Below are 17,331 nucleotides of genomic sequence, written 5' to 3'. Positions count from 1 at the left end.
AGGAATCTAGATAGAGATCCTATTCCAAAACTCCTTAACAAAATAAAACCGCCAACTGGATATATTTTTGATGGCTGGATCTTTTGGCTGTTCTAAAAATGCCGAACTAGTGCATATTTGCAACATCCTCAGTAGTCTAAACAGCCGTTGTTTTCGGAGCATTGCCAAAATGTTCCGTTTCCACCACGGACTCCGATGCAGGCCGATAATTTGCAGGTTCCGCTACGATCCTTAGTTAGCAGGTTAACTTGCTTGAAATAATTCTTAAGGAGTTTTCACCCATTGTTAAGATCAATATACCCATTGACATTACCTCATCGAGTAGTTGTGAAATGGATGAAAAGTACTCATTGTTAGAAACAAAAAATACCTATTTTTGACAGCTTGAATAACTTCCGAAAATGGGCAATTTGAATACATAAAATGGGCAAAAAAATGTTACCGTGTAACTATGCATATTTTTGTTTCTCAAGCGGACCCCGTATAAATAAATACCATTCCCGAAATTTTCGGAACCATTTCCAAACTATTCATATAATACTCACCATATTGGGAATACTACTGATATATTCCACCATTATAATTGAACTGTTATACAACCATACCCATTTTAGTTACCATTTGCTATACCTTCCGTGTACCCTATATTGGAGAGTTGTATACTACATTGTACTTTTGTGCAAGAGGTTAATGTTGCTGTGGTGGTCTTTGTTATTCGCATATCTGTTCACGCTGCTCTAAAAACCTGTAGCTTAACATGATCAAAAATCCTTGTCTTACAATATTACGGCGATAGCTCAATTGGATAAAGCGACAGGACAGTCCACTTAGCCTCAACGAAGCTCTCATCAGAAGATTGCGTGTAACAAAATGAAATTTCATCAATCGATAGAATTGAAATGTGAATGGGAAGACGTTTTTTTTCTCCACCAAATATTTTATGCATCGCTAGATCTAAAATATGCATGTCACCATAATCTGTATAGTTCTTGAATGGTATGTTGTCAAAATGTATATGGAAAACCGCATATTTTGGTATGGTGACTGTTCTTAACGACCCGTTGTTTGTATGGATGAGCATGGAAAAACGACTGGTTATGTTCGATATTATACCAGGCAATGGTTAATCTATTGTTGAACGAACCATATTGAAAATGGTTTTTCAACGTTTGATTCGACGGTTGGCATATGGTACACATTTATGCGGGACCCTACACGAGACAGGAATATTGTCAATAACTATATTGAAAAGACTACTTCAATCCATTAATCCCATTTAAATTCTACAGAATCAATATTTTCAAGATGATCTTAAGCGGACCCTACACGAGCAGAAATATTGACAATAAATCATTTATTGATCAATATATTGATGGTGTAAGATGTTGTAAAGCGGACCCTACACGGGACAAGAATATTGTCAATAAAAATATTGTCAAGACTGCTTCAATACGTCAATCCCATTTAATTTCTACATGATCAATATTTTAAAGATACCCTTACACGATCAATATATTGGTCAATATTCAATTTATTGACAATATTTCTACACGTGTAGGGTCCGCTTAAGGTCATCTTAAAAATATTGATCCTGTAGAATTTAAATGGGATTGATGGATTGAAGCAGTCTTGTCAATACATTTATTGACAATACTGCTGCCTCGTGTAGGGTCCGCTTTACACCATCAATATATTGATCAATATATGATTTATTGTCAATATTTCTGCTCTTGTGGGGTCCGCTTCAGTGTAAATTTGTTTCAAAATTACAAGCCGTCGGATAATTTGGATCTGTCAAAATACATCTAGAACACGGTGTTCCCAATGCGATGATTTAGCCACCTGTTCTAAATGTTGTTTATTTGATTTTGTTATTGTTTGTGTCTTATGTGACACATATTGTTTTTTCTGATGTCAGTCGTCACACATACCAATGAAAAAAAAAATTAGAACAGTGTTCTATTCTAGGGGCAGATCACTTGTGATGCATTTTTAAAAATCAGCGAAATTAAATGCATTTATTTCCATCAAAATAGAAATTCATAATGTATTTTGCGTTGCGTGCAATGTTTTTGCGTTGCGTGCAATGTTGTTTCCGTTGCGTGTAAGACGTCAAAACCCTACAGAAAAACTAGCCCTACATTAAACAAAACGTCGAACAAAGTGGATCAGCGTAGGACGTTTGTTAAACAAACTTTTCTGCGAGGGAGTGCAAAGCTGATGCAAAAATGGAAATAAATGCATTTTTTCTAATTTGATGCAAATTTGTTATACATTCTTAGAGTGATCTGCCCCTAGGTTCTATTCGTGTTTTAAATTGTGGTAAATTTAAAACAGAATGGTCGAGCTGTTTTAAATCTGATCCAAAAAAGTGCTCGAAAAATAGAACTGCATCTCAGCATTGCGATCGATCTGTTTTAGTCGGTGATGTAAAATAGAACATCCCATATAGAATACAAGTAGATACAGAACACTAGATTAGGATTGTCGCTGGTGTTCCCATTGTTTTCGTCTCGTAACATGTTTGTTTTGTTTTCGGTATATATCTGTCAAGGTATCGAAAGTCTCTCTAGTAAAAGTCTTTGGTCCGCACTTTTGGTACACGCAGAAAAATATGGCCTGCTTGTAACCACAAACGGTTTAGGTGATCTTCAAATTAGTAAAATGTAGAGTTTACCTTTTTCATTTCAGTCTCGTTTATTCTGCTGTGATTTTTATGCATTCAAAACCGAAAATGTCCAATGCATAAAATTTACAGCAGAATAAACAATAGGCAAACAGAAAAATGATGTGGTATCTGCTATGAAACAAATTTCTATGTGGCATACTATTATAATTTCATTAATTTTCACATGGTGGTATCTATGCGTGACAGATAATTTTTATGTTCTACTACAAATTGCAAAAAATTATGTGTGAAATCAATATATTCAATATAACGAATTTTCTCGGTGTAAATTTTCGACTGTTATTGTTATGAAATGAAAGAGTTTGTATATACCGCACAAGGAAATGAAAATTCATCAAAATTCAGTACAGGTTTAGACAATTTGTGCATTCTAATTAGTGAAAATACATCAGCCAAGAATGGCTATCGTGTTGCTGGCTAAAAGGAACAAAAATGATTCGTCGCTATGAAACGACGATAGAGGATAATTTTTTTGCTTTTTTTTATTTGGTATTTGACGGGTACCCTGTCAAAAAAAATGCGGACGAACATGGTTAGGCGATTTAAAAAGTTTGACGTTTGACTCAACTCGCCTGTGCTAATTGTCCCTAGGAACAAATGCAATTTGCGAATGCGATTTAAAGGCAATTTCAATACTTAGACAAATTTTCTGGCGGCTGAAATGGACTTGGTTGTTTTTCGCGTTTTTCCAACATGGCGGTTCATGTTTGGCTTAAGTTTAAAATTGTTTTTTTTTCAAACAATTGGCGTGTTCCCGCTTGCATTTTGTTTGTTTAGTGCACTTAATTTAGCCAACGAATGCGGAAAATTGTGGAATCGTGTGTAAGTATAGTGGAACAAGATCTCTGAGTCTAAATGAAAGTCAGATTGTGGTAAGTTTTGGTGTGCAATACGAATTTCACCATCGATTCTTCCTATAGTCTGGTTGTGATTACCTAGTGTACCGATATATTTATGTGAGTAGATAGTGAATCCGAAAATAATTATTATTTTTAATTTTCATATCAGGCAATTAAGGGCGATTAAATGGCGCGTTTCCTGGGCGATTTAGGGGTGATTTAAGGGCGGGTAGAGCGGCTAAAAAATGACGGCGGCAAAATTAAGCATGGCGGCCGGGGCCCTTGAAGTGGACGAACGAGCATCCTGATTCTTTGGCGTACGATGAAAAGTGAGAAAAGGCCGAGCTTCACCTCGGATCTACCTATTAGAATACTTAGGGACACTTTTTACTTCGAAAAAACCGATTAAATTAACTATGACCGAACCGAAATAAAACTCATGGCAACAGAAAGGCCCACTACGTCATTTGTTTGTGCTTTTCTTTTTCATATCTTCTTGTTTTTTCGGCTTCACCAAAGAAAAATGGCAACCACACTCACCCACAGAAAAAAATGTGCACACCTGTATCCGTCTTGCCTACCACTTATGCCAGCGACAATCCAAATCTACCCAGTCAAAAAGGGCAAGTTGCTGGCTAGCGGGGGGCTATTTGCCAACTCGGATGCGCTAATTGCCCTACAATTTGCCAGCAATTTGCTGGCAATTAGGGGGCTATTTTATATGCAACATTTGGGAGATTTGCCGCCGTCATTTTTTAGCCGCTCTACCCGCTCTTAAATCACCCCTGAATCGCCCAGGAAACGCGCCATTTAATCGCCCTTAATTGCCTGATATGAAAATTAAAAATAATAATTATTTTCGGATTCACTATCTACTCACATAAATATATCGGTACACTAGGTAATCACAACCAGACTATAGGAAGAATCGATGGTGAAATTCGTATTGCACACCAAAACTTACCACAATCTGACTTTCATTTAGACTCAGAGATCTTGTTCACTTACACACGATTCCACAATTTTCCACATTCGTTGGCTAAATTAAGTGCACTAAACAAACAAAATACAAGCGGGAACACGCCAATTGTTTGAAAAATACAATTTTAAACTTAAGCCAAACATGAACCGCCATGTTGGAAAAACGCGAAAAACAACCAAGTCCATTTCAGTCGCCAGAAAATTTGTCTAAGTATTGAAATTGCCTTTAAATCGCATTCGCAAATTGCATTTGTTCCTAGGGGCAATTAGCACAGGCGAGTTGAGTCAAACGTCAAACTTTTTAAATCGCCTGACCATGTTCGTCCGCATTTTTTTGACAGGGTAGTGTTCTGTATCTATAGAATACATCATTGCGAACAGCTTAAACATGCATGTTTGCGTGGCGCTGCAGTTGCAAAGAAGGGCTACATGATGTTTCCGAAACTTGTCACTAGAGAGTACTTATGAGGATTAAAAGATTGTGAGAATTGAGCAAAAGAGGCTTTTCGTCATTGACAGATGTACAAGAGAAAGAAAGGATTGTTTATATACACGTCGTGTTGATCGTTTTTCCTCTACACATTTTGATTTATATTCAAAAACGAAGATTCATTCGACAATATTGTTACTTTATTAATTTATCTTTATTTTTTAAATAAACATCAGTTAAATTTAATAAAAGGTCAATGGAGAAAATCAATTTGAACCTTTCCAATCGACCTAAACTAAATATCTTGGACAAACCGTTGAGCCGTGGGAAAGGTGAAGTTTCGCTGAGCTGTTATGCATTGCTTTTCTCCGAAGTGGTTCAATATTCTCAAAGTCGTGTCAATACCATCCCTGATTTGCAGAATAAGTAGGTATCCAAATATATTTTCGGTCCGGTTTTTTAGTAGAGCATAATCTGATTCTATACTCATTCTAGGCTCCATGATCTAGGAAAAGACGTAGGATGTAGAATCATTGATCTCTATTTCGTACGGGAACGAAGTTCCAAACGAGAAACTAAATTGATTAATATGCTATTGTTCATCAAAACTACACTTTGGAAGGTAATGTCTGGAAACGAGATCTAAGTTTATTAGTTTTTGTAATTTTCCAAAACTTGAACTTTGATCTTTGGTTGTAACTGATTTGTTAAACGACGGCCTGTTAGTTACACTTTTAATCAGGTCATGAAAGAAATCACACTAACTTGGGCAAGCAGGTTGACGTAAGAACGATTTCCCACGTGATTTACTGGATCCAGGATGCTAACAGCTCAATTTTGAAATTAATTATTGTGGTTTGCAGAAAGACTATATCATTGACTATTTTGTCAGTTCCTCTGAATTGGAAATGCATCTTTAGTGCTTCAATAGTTCACGTCTTTTCAGACATTGTTTGGCAAGGAGGCGGACAAGCTGGAGCATGCCACGGAAGACGAGTGCACATACTATATCATTGAGAAGGAGCCACTGGTCAACAAATTCATCAGCGTGCCAAAAGATAAGGGATCACTAAACTGTGCCGTATTCGTGGCCGGCATCATCCAGGCGGTACTATCAAACTGCGGTTTTGTAAGTTCGATTTTTCGTTATACATCAGATTTTGCTAGAAAAATTTCGAAAGGCTCGAGAAACGGGACATAATTTAGTCGTCTTAATGATAAATTGAATTTATTGACCGCGAATTTGTATCGTTCGTTATTACTTTCGTTCTTTGTTAATTGATTCATCTAGTTGGAATGGAAGCGTAGTTTGTCAAAATATGCGCGCTACATTATCGTTTATTTACCGTCTGGTTGTAATTTCTTAATAGCTAGAAACTGATCAAAGGTCTGATGCACTGATCACTATGCCTGATGGTGCGTAACAACGTATGACGCTTCAAAAAGAGCGGCGTAGTAAATGTACGTAAATATTGACCAGGCTGATCATAGGAACCGAATCCTTCTTATCAGACGAAAAAGTCATGCGCATTGGACTTGTGCTAGTCGTTCATGTAAAGCATCGAACTGCATCGAACGTCCGCATTTAGCATTTGGTTGAGTTCTTTGAACTAATGTGATTCACATGTTCAGAATGGGGCTTTGTTCTTTCTGCGTTAGTCAATTGGCATAAGGTAATTTAGCATTTCGGACGTTTAGTATAACCGTTTTTGACATTTTGAGGAATGACCATATTGAGCATCATTCGGTATAACTATTTTCATATTTACATGGGACTGACTTGCGACTATGGACAGCAAGTCAGTCTCATGTTCTATGGGATTCCCCAAAGCCCCTCTAAACAAGGTCCTAGCATGCGTCAAAACTGTTAGTGGTAGTGAACAGAGACAGCCTATAAAACGTGGTATTGATGACGTAGACGCTACCATTCGCCCTTAGAAACCGTCACAAATACGAGCAATGCGGCAGTTTTCGTTTTGACGCATGCTAGGATCTTCCTATATAAGGACATTGGGGATTTCCTATCTAAATGGGCATGGCTTGCGATTATAGACAATATAGGAAAGCGGTTATTCCGGATTCAGCATAATCGTCCAGCGTCCCCTTAGTGGCTTAAAGCTACCTAGGCTTCTTGTCTATGATGCACATCAATGCTAAACTTTTGAAAATTTTCCGAATAGTATGCTTTTGTTCAAGCTGTAGCATCACATCTAGGGTCGAGAGCACCATTACTGAAACTATACAACAACGAAAGCCATTGACAAATAATCTATAATTACCTATAAAACGTATTCGCTCGACATAAAACTCTTCTGGTGGCAAATCTGAGTAAACAGGAGCATGTTTCTCGTGCTCCAGACAAAGAATGCTAATCAACACCAGGATCTTATGCCTGTTGGTTTTGCTATTAGTATTAGAAATGCAAAACAAATTAAATCTACCCTTAGACGATGTTACTCAAATAATCACCAAATACAAATTTCTAACAATTGATAACATTATTTCTTCCACTAGACATGTCAAGTTTCAGCCCACTGGCATAAGGGGACGACCTATATGGTTAAATTCGAGGAGCACGTTATCAGCCGAGATAAACAATTAGAAGAGAAATAAAATCAATTCCCGTAACAATATCTTTATTTCGATTTGCATGATTTAGCATCCGAAACGAATATTCGCTATTATACGTCTGACAATGCTCACTAGGTATGAGTCAATTATGAATTAGATAAACTTGAAGTTACGGTCCTTGTAGGCTACCTGTCCAGTACGATACTTGTGCTCTCGAGCGTCGCGCTCTTTTTTCAGCATCCAACCGTAACCAACAATTGGAATTACAACAGCCAACATTCCAAATCGGAAGGTACGCCCGGTTGGCTTGAAGTGGTCGAAGTGATTGACCTGCATGGCCTGGAAACGTGCTAAACCGGTGTCGAACTGCAGGGACGAAGAAAATCATTGTTATTGCACCGATGACATAACCATTCGATCAGCTACTTACGACTCCAGCAGATTCACCCCGGAGATGCAGGTGAGGGTTGGTTAGAGTCCTCCAGTATTCCTGGCGAAGAGCGGCCCGATGAGCCGCCTTTTCCTGTGCTATGCGATCAGAACTGGCCATGGCCGTATCGTTTTATCCAGATCAAATAGTTATCAATGTAAAGAAAAAACAAACTAGCACTGAAAACGTAACTTGACAGTTGCTCAAATTGTACGAGGTGATTGTGATTGTGAGCGCCCAATAATGAGATCGAGTCATTTTCCGACTGATACGCTCACTACGACGATTATGCAAAATAATTAACTTATTGGCAAATCCAAGAGCATATCGACCGCAGTAGACGCTCAAACAAATTATATCGTGTTGACTTAACCCATAACCAAATACAAATCTCGCCAAACATATGATTACGGCCTAAAAGCCAACTGTCAAAATCCACTTTGAATGGAAATTTCGGACAAACCGTTACACGCCAATCACAGATGTTGGTAGTAAACGAAAGAGAAAAGTTTTCTCTTTCATAAACTGCTGTGAACTGTGTTCGGCTAGTAACGGTTTGTCCGAAATTTCCATTCAAAGTGGATTTTGACAGTTGGCTTTTAGGCCGTAATCATATGTTTGGCGAGAAATATGTTAATACGGCATGCTCTGGCGATTTTTCGTGGACACATTTTATAACCCTGGTACACCGATAAAGGTACACTGTCAGATTGACAGCGTACTTCGATGAAATATTGTAAAAACTAGCATCGCTGCAGTCGAACAAAAACAAATCTTGAACGTTACCATAGATACTGTTTAGTATTGAGAAAATTGGGAAAATATAACTTTTTGTCTGCTGAAAACTTATTAAAGTCTCACATGAAAACTCCGATTTTGCATCGAGGTAAGGTTGTTCGAAACTATTTATGTTCATAATTTTTCAGGTAGAATAGAATGGATAGACTCCGACTAATTTCCTTTTCATAATTTTTCAGGTAGACTAAAAATAAAACGAGTATTTTCCGCCCATGGGGGAGATCCCAAGGTCATTGTCCCAAGTATCACATCGAATATTATCGTGTCGGGGTATATTTCTAGCACCAATTGCCAAACTGAGCTGTGAACCGTTTTTAAGATTCACTTTTGACGGAATCTACTGGAGGTTTCTCAAGCTCATCATCAGGACTTTCATGCTTTTCCCAACTTGTAGTGCAACGCGTTTGAGATGCAGTTGAATATTGTCTTCGGTCGGTTTTGGATGGACTAACCGTTCAAGAGCGACGAAATAAAATAACGCGTAGGTTGATACTGCTATCAGTAGCACGGTGCACCGGTGCGGTAGGTTGAATCATTATGTTGGCTCATGACAACGCTAGAACTGGTGTTTTGTCCCATCGCTGCGCGCATAATCTATTATCACTGCAATCAAAAATTGGAAATTTCAACCACCGTAAATCGTTGTTTCTCCTGTTCAGTGCTTATTCAGCACGCTGGAAGTAGTGAGCACTATAGCGCATCATTGTACGAATGATGCGCACTGCTTCCGACTTGATTCATTTGTTTAGAACAAGAGAAAATTCGATTGTCGCTGCATCCAGAATAACTATCCAACTACATCTAGAATAACTTTTGTATCGCAGCATATTTTGCATGTCATCTTGAATCCGCCGCCGTTGTTGAAATGATAACGATCCGCCCAAAACTACGCGGATATCTGTGTGCATAGGTAGCACTTCAAAGGTAGCGGCGAACTTTAACCTGATGACGCATTGTTTAATGTCAAAAATCGGATTCTAGTAAGAGCAAGTTTGTTTTTGCAAATACATTTTGCAATAATTTTTTACTGTTATTTATTTATTTTTTACTGTTTACAGTATGGTCCACATTCTAGAATTGTATAGAAATTGTTCCATCCGCGATTATCGGAACCGCCCGTCATGACAAAGAAGTGCTGCTAACGTTCCTATCAGGCGACAATCGATACCCCCGAAAATGCGCTACAGATTGCCAACCGTCCGGACATTACCATTAATTACATTTTGTGAGTATTACCTGAGCATTAGATTGCCTTTATTGGTCACGACGCTGTTTTTACAGAGCTGACCAGCACAACTTTGAAATAGTTTCCTGTTGAGAAGGAGTTATCAGCCGATACTGCTAATGCATCACTGTTCATCAGCATCTGCAGTGGGCGTTAAAAATATCGTTCTTCACCGTGTCGTATTTTGGGTGATCTGATGCAACTCTCGACTGCAGCAAAACTATCCAGCTGTCGGAAGTAAAACAGCGTCTATCTCCAGTTCTGATGAAGATTTCCTCCGAAGGTTAGCGAATATATAAAAGACATTCAACTTACCGGAAATGCAAAGCCTAGCTCTATTAATGCTTACATGAAGTATCGATGCAATTCAATGAAGCATTGGTAATTTTATGTCTAATGGTCGGGATCGTAGCGGTATTCTCTGGTTCAATATTATCACCAAGATTTAAGATTGCATCTATAACGATAAAACTACCTACATGGTAGGTAATATAAAGGACCTTGGTAAAATGTATCATCCCAATAATTAAATTTTTATTTATTCGCAGGTATTCTGAGCTGCTAATCAAGAAGCTCTTGCTGGTAGATTTAATCGATGACATATTGTGAGACGAGATGCCGTCACTGAAAAATCCGGTGCTAACTTCATTGAAATATATTATTTCCTATGGTGAGTACTGAGTAGGCAGGCTTTACCTTTATCGCGCATTTAAGGTTTAAAGCAACATTGCGAAAATTATCCCAAAATTATCGTAAACACGTTTCAAAGCTATGAAGCTTAAAAATGCACCTTTAAGGGTTAAGCTAAATACAAAAACATAATTGTATTTGGTTAAGCATATCAGAATATTTTACAAGGATCAACAATATAGGTTCAATCGAAAATCTATTCTCAACCTTATTTTTAGGTAGTACCCACCTTGTTCCTATACTGCTGGAAACAATCTACCGCAAAAATAACCCTGGAAACATTTGCGTGAACTTGCAAGCGATTCTAATTATCGACCAACGTACCGGCATTCCGGAGTCTCTTGCAAAAGTACAAGGATGAAATGTACAGCGACAGTGAGTGTTCGCAGATTTTTGTTTCAAAGTCTCTAACTAACTTGGCGTTATTACAGAAGAAGCCCCTCAGCAGTGTGCAAAATGACATTCATTGCTATTCAGTCTGGATGGAAGTTTGGCTCAATTGCAGCAACCACCCCTCTGTTCCCGAAATATAGGAACCGGACGGACAGAGTGAACACCTATCAAATGACCAACTGAACCAGCCAGGAAGCAGAATAGTCGGAGAAAATCTAAGTGAATGGTAAGATAGACAAAACGATTGCAAATTAATCAGTCATTGGCGTAGTAGATGTCACGGTTAGCATCGATAGCGCATATGTATTGTATTAATATTAAATATATCTTTTTTTAAAATAATTTAATACATATATTAGCTATTAAATAATTTTAAAATTGTTACACATTATTTACATTGTAAAATTCTAATCGCGAATAAAAACTTAAAATTTATTAATTCTTGATATAAACCTTAACACATAGCCCGCTACATTCTATACGGATTCTTTTTGAAATTGATGTGATATTCCTGTTGAAAATATCCACTCGCATCAATCAACCATTGATAATCTAATAGAACAAATTGGTATGGCGGTCTGACTTCAAAGGGGAGGCCTCCCAGTTTCGATTTCTTTTCCAGATTAGTCGTAGTTGTAAGAGCATTGCATATTTGTTAAGATTTTGTAAGTTTGAATTGCGGTTTACGATGGCTGTTTGACATATAATTGTGCCATGTTGTTGCTATATGGTTTGCTATAGGAAGAAGGTAGTGAAGCTCTTGCATGGCTTTCAGAGATAGGATAGGCGCAACGTATCAGTACGCTTCACGACAATTCTGCTCCGGGACTAGACTTTTCACTTACAGGAAGCATCAACTTCGAAACAGACGATGATACCCTCTATCAGCACATAAATATGACGCAACTCCTATGAAAGAAGTTGATATGGTCGAAATTATGCTGTATTTCTCCATCTCGTGATTTATGAAAATCGAAAGTATAGAACAAAACCAAGCAAGACATGTTCTCTAGACTTGTTGAGGGGTTGTGACAGGATTTCCAAAAAGCCAGTTGATCTCTTGCGGCATAAATAAAGCTACACAGGTGAGTTTTGTAACATGTTATCTTAAGTTCTACCCGGACGTACTGCAGTCGTACTTGCCGACACACATAACCAAATGAACCCACCAATTTCAAATGTTAACCGTCCGGAGGTCGCCCTAGTCTACTTAGTACATGAGTTTTAGAGCGATTTTTCGTGAAACAAACGTTCCAAGATCTCAATGTATGGTCAAGGTGAATCATATGAAAATTATATAAACACATATATGGAGATATTTGCGCTTGCCGTTGGATGCTTGCACAGGAACACCACGAGTGAGCATCCAATCATCGCCTCTATTTCCTGGATGTATTGGTTAACTCTGGTAGAAAACTGCTTTGACGTAGATTTAGACTGGAATTACAGGAAAGGAATAATAATATCGGATTGGTACATGTCATTTTTGTGAACTATAGTATATGTTCCCTATTGGAATCAATTACGCACGCGTCCGCACGCTAGCAATGTAGTTAACCGCAGCCGGCCTCATCGGAGTGGAAAAGGTTTGGGATGCACATCATTTTCCACAGATGCATTATAAAAAAATCCGCATATGACTGTATTAGTCATGGGTTGAATATGACTGTCGATCGATTTTTTTAACAATAATTGCATGCCGCAATCAAATATTTTACAATTTTGTTTTAATTGGGGTAATTTTCGCATTGAAGTAGGGAAATCCTTTACTAGACACATAAACAAACTGAAAAAAAATAATTGTAAAATAAAAGCACACTTTGATCAGGTAGCGATACCAGTTTCATTTTTTCCAGCGCTTTTTACCTGTTAAGACGAATTGGGTTATTTAATTCGCCTCCTTGGTGAGCCAAAAAATGATGATCCTTTTGTATGGGACCTTGGCGTATTTAATTTGTATTTGCCATAACCCATAAACTAGCGGCTAGGCGGGTTGAATTAGGTGCTGCCGAACGGACGGTTATTGAAACTTTATTCTAGGCTACCCGTCGTAACTTACCTTTTACTTAAAAGTAATGTGGGATAGAGTATGTGGTATTATAGAGTCCCGTACAGACACACTAACCCAGCGTTTGTTCAGTAATTTCTTTTGACGACTTGCTCAGTAAAGTGATATTTTGAAGGAGCTGTCAGCAAATTGTTTAAAAATTTGCAGAATAGTTTTCATTTTTTGGCGATTTTCAGTAATTTTTCGAATAATTTACTGAAACCCGCAATATTTTTCACTAAATTTATCAGTTCTTCTGTTTTTTCGGTACATAAACATTATCCCGTAAAATACTGACTGATTGTTCGGCAAAATTGAACCAACGTTACCGAACCTCGTCAAAAACTTACAAAACAGGTACAGCAAATCATCTGTCAAGTCGCCATTTTCAGAGGAAACTGCTGACTGACCAGTGTTTTTTGACGTTTGGATAGAATGGATTGCGGAGAGTTCGGTACCAAATTGTTTTACTCAATTGATTACCGAACGGTTTGCTGCTCAAAACCCCAGCAAAATTTTACTGTACCCAGTAATTTAAATTAAGTGTGGAGGAATGCGCAACACTGCCCAAATAGATGCCCTCTTCTTTGTTCATGGCACCCACAGTTTTTGCTGTAACTTTGAGTGACTTCAATCGAATTACATAAGAAATTAATATGGAGTGAATTGAAAACCAACTGTTTCGTGGCTTATAGCACTTCATTCATAATACCATGTAATTTATTTTACATTGTTGCAAAAAGTATAATAAACTGAATACAGTGTCCTGTTTATGGGCGAATGACCTAACAGTTAAAACTCAAAATAAACAAAATACAAATACAAGTGTCCTGTTTGGTCAATTGAAATATTTCACCATGATATTATTTTTCTCAACAATAATAGCCAATTTCTTCATCTGGATGAAAACCGGTTTTCGGCTAATTGGTCACCAACAACCTGAAAACTGGTTTTCAGCGAAAACCGGTTTTCATCCAGTGAAGAAATTTGCCGTAATACTGTTCTTGCATGTTCTCCGATAGAAGAATGTTTGTTACTTTGCACGATAGGTAGCCATCTGACTGTTCGATAGGTAGATTTGGCTTCACTCTGTGCGAGCCTTTAACATAAACAACGCCTTTGGTGTGGGAATGATAGCGTCTACCCAGTAAAGTTCAATCAGAAAATGAGCCGGAATTCCGATTGGTTCTAATTTGCATTCCGGCTTTAACTAGAATCAACCAGTATTCCAGCTGAACTTGCTACATTTCAACAATATTTTCCTCAATTGGGGGGAGGGCTGAGTTCAGCATATGGGCGTCTGCTGACACGAGAACTGTCCGTGCACGGTACTGAGCCGTGGGGCTAACCTGTTTGGCTTAAAGACATTTGGTGTAACGTCATTTAGCATAACGTCGGTTGACATAACGTCCGTTTGGCATAAGAAATAATTTGATAGGTCGTTTGGCATAGTACTAATTTGGCATAAAATGTACAGGATATTGAACGCTATTAGGTCGTTTGACTTAATGTTTTTGGTATAAAGTCGTTTGGCATAACGGCCATTTGGCATAAGAGCCATTTGGCATAAAGTATAAATATTCGTTCTAATTTTTGTGGCGTTTTGGTCCACTGAAATAAGTCTAGATACAGCAACTGCAAACCATGAAACCTACCGATTAACTCAGCTACGTCTTTTCAGGTGGAAAAACTCATTTGGACGCTGGTTACAATAATCATTGCAATAATAAAAACGACGCGTATATCGACGCCGTTTGATGTTTGAAAAACTGATCATTTGTCAATATGACGGTGAACCGTTTTCGTCGAGGGGCCGCATTGAATTGGTACATGGAAAATCCCTGACCACTCTATCTTGAGTTTATCTTTGTTAGTAATGTATATGCATCTGCTCACATCTCTAATTATTGTCAGTTTGGTTGTCAATGTAAATTTGACACGATTTTGACATTCAGATGCTTTTTAGTTGAATAACTACACTGAAAAAATTCAAACGTTAATTCTATTTGCTTCAAACCGCTTAAAATTCATATGAAGAAGAAATACTATTGTTATCACGCGCACACATACCTTCTATGTGTCAACTGTATAAACTATGTGTGCACACACATAAGTTATATGTGCATATTGTTATAGAATGGGGTTTTATGTGCCTAATAGTTATGAAATGTGAATGTAAGATTAATATTTTTTGTAAATACACACATTAGGTTTATGTGCCAGCAAATAGTGTCTATATGCCTCCGTTAATTGCAAAAATCTATGTGTAAAATCAATAGGCATAACGTTTATTTTTTTTTTGAGTGTAGCAAAGGTCCAACTAAAAACTGGACCAGTTACAAAGTGACTAACCAGCGAATCACGACCGTATTTGTAACTCTGGCATTGAATACTTTTAAATCATGGTATGATATGAATTAACTTGAAATGTAGAATCTTATGTTCTGTAGAAGAACAAGAAATAATCGTCCTTTTGGATAAGAAATATTAAAATATTTGTCAACCAGTTTAAAATCATCCCTCAATTCTTTCAAATGGGATAGACATTTTGAATGTTCCTCACAAATATTTTTCTCGTAAAATATCGTAGGCATGAGATATTTAACATCAACCCGTTCATTATTACGATAGAACACGAAATCATTCGAGCAACCCCTGGTTTGCGTTTAGGCCCATTTTAGACGCTCAGTAGACAAGTTTTCAACGTGTAAATGCAAAGAGCAAACAATTTATTTGAAGCAAAAGTAGACGTTTCATCATTATTGTTGAATCAACGGAATACATACGCGCCTAAAACCAATCTGCTCCAAGTGTTGCAACATTTGTTCAGGCTAACCAAGAAAACAAACGTTTGAACAGCTGTTATGAACGTACGACGACAAGCGCCAAAAATTATAAATCACTCTCATTTGCACACAACCGTAACGCCCATATGGACCATATGAATTGCACCACGCTCACGCTGCTATTCCAACCGTCTCTCATGCAGCTGCTCTGTCTAGAGCATGCGGTGATGGTACTAGATACGTGCATGTTTGAGGTTGAATCGGTCATTGGGAGACAGAAATTTACTCGCTTGGTATGCTAGGTTGGTTTATCGCTCGGGTTAAATTGTCGAACTTCAAGGTTTGGAGATTAATACTTTCATTTAAATTAATTTGCGTGCTTTTGCTGTTAATTTCAACTGAAAATGGGTTTCGCGTCGTCAGATTTTGCTTACCTGTTCAATGAATCTTTCTAAATATCGAGCTAAATATAACAATATCCTTCCAACCTTTGAAAATTCAAAATTAATTTTAATTGATTTAAAAAAAATGTAAACACATCCTTTTTTGATACTATCGGTCTTCTTTGACAGTGAATGTAGCCACATGGGTTAGCATTTTAAACAGTTATCCCAGCAAAAGGATTGGGATCTAGGTAGTTCAATGGAAGGTGTGATCGTGAAAATTTAAATTAATAAATTTGGTTTTTTGTTGTGTTGCTTACAAAAAATGAAAAAAGTTCTATTACGTATCATTAACGTCAGCTGCATCGGAAAATATCAAAAAGTATATGGTTTAATGACTCAATTTAAGCCTACTAAAACGGTCGGTTCAAAGTCAAACAAGACTTAGACGGATTAAATCGAGCGATTAATACGAGTTTTATCTCATCAGCTGTGTTACTTTTATCACTGAGAGCTAACAAGTAAGGTTTTCAACTTGTGTAAGAAATAAAACAACAGACTAACAGAAATAACACTATGAGTTAATTCCATAAAAAAAATTTCGATCCGTTTATTTTACTATAACACTAGCTCCACCTTTTATACACGGTCCCAACCATTCATTTGCAAAAGCGTTATCCCTCAGCCTCGGGAACAATTTTTCACTAGTGGTCTATCCCCCGTATACTTGCGCATATATCAGTGGCGCCATAATCTCAAAAGCGGTCACAGTCCCAACCAAAAATATATAAAAAATGACCGTTAAAGCGGGCGAAGAATTGTTTCGAATATTTTGTCTGTTAGTCTGTGACAAAACTGTCACTTTGAAATGACAACAACAAGTAGCAACTTGCCACTGGCTGGCGCTTCGATCGGCAATCGCTATACGGGACTTGTGCGCGAACTTGGATACAATGGTGACTAACGCATGCGTACCTGTATGCGATGTTGATTTTCAACGTATTTTTATTTAAATGTTTACACGGGTTCTTCGGGAAAGTTTGTTCTAGCTTATATGTCTGTTCTCTGT

The 17,331-nt window shown here is 37.6% G+C and overlaps 2 protein-coding genes and 1 long non-coding RNA gene across 7 annotated transcripts; 2 read left to right on the top strand and 1 right to left on the bottom strand.

Annotated features, from left to right (window-relative positions):
- The first annotated feature begins 5,056 nt into the window (after positions 1-5,056).
- LOC131689381 (trafficking protein particle complex subunit 5) lies at positions 5,057-7,578 on the top strand. 2 transcript variants are annotated; one of them, XM_058974433.1, is made up of 4 exons: positions 5,057-5,365; positions 5,435-5,561; positions 5,886-6,068; positions 7,454-7,578. In XM_058974433.1, the coding sequence occupies exons 1-4, from the start codon at positions 5,196-5,198 to the stop codon at positions 7,550-7,552; spliced, it is 579 nt and encodes a 192-aa protein (XP_058830416.1). In that variant the 5' UTR covers positions 5,057-5,195; the 3' UTR covers positions 7,553-7,578. The 2 variants fall into 2 exon arrangements, with proteins under 2 accessions (XP_058830416.1, XP_058830417.1); XM_058974434.1 differs by having other exon boundaries at positions 5,232-5,369.
- On the bottom strand, positions 7,559-8,166 carry LOC131689382 (uncharacterized). Its single transcript, XM_058974435.1, has 2 exons — positions 7,941-8,166; positions 7,559-7,876 (listed from the first exon to the last, which is right to left on the bottom strand). The coding sequence occupies exons 1-2, from the start codon at positions 8,058-8,060 to the stop codon at positions 7,664-7,666; spliced, it is 333 nt and encodes a 110-aa protein (XP_058830418.1). The 5' UTR covers positions 8,061-8,166; the 3' UTR covers positions 7,559-7,663.
- A 491-nt stretch (positions 8,167-8,657) lies between these two features.
- On the top strand, positions 8,658-11,485 carry LOC131689383 (uncharacterized). Of its 4 annotated transcripts, XR_009305384.1 has the most exons (8): positions 8,658-8,826; positions 8,918-9,219; positions 9,563-9,718; positions 9,797-9,963; positions 10,020-10,445; positions 10,512-10,633; positions 10,872-11,028; positions 11,085-11,485. It is a non-coding gene; the product is annotated as an uncharacterized LOC131689383 (long non-coding RNA). The 4 variants fall into 4 exon arrangements; XR_009305383.1 differs by having other exon boundaries at positions 8,918-9,718; XR_009305385.1 differs by having other exon boundaries at positions 8,918-9,718; positions 10,020-10,449.
- The last annotated feature ends 5,846 nt before the right edge of the window (positions 11,486-17,331 follow it).

This window comes from Topomyia yanbarensis, chromosome 3, assembly GCF_030247195.1.
Source record: "Topomyia yanbarensis strain Yona2022 chromosome 3, ASM3024719v1, whole genome shotgun sequence".
Classification (NCBI taxonomy): Eukaryota; Metazoa; Arthropoda; class Insecta; order Diptera; family Culicidae; genus Topomyia; species Topomyia yanbarensis.
Note: the sequence above shows the minus strand (reverse complement) of the source record. Positions and strands in the feature narration are given on the sequence as shown.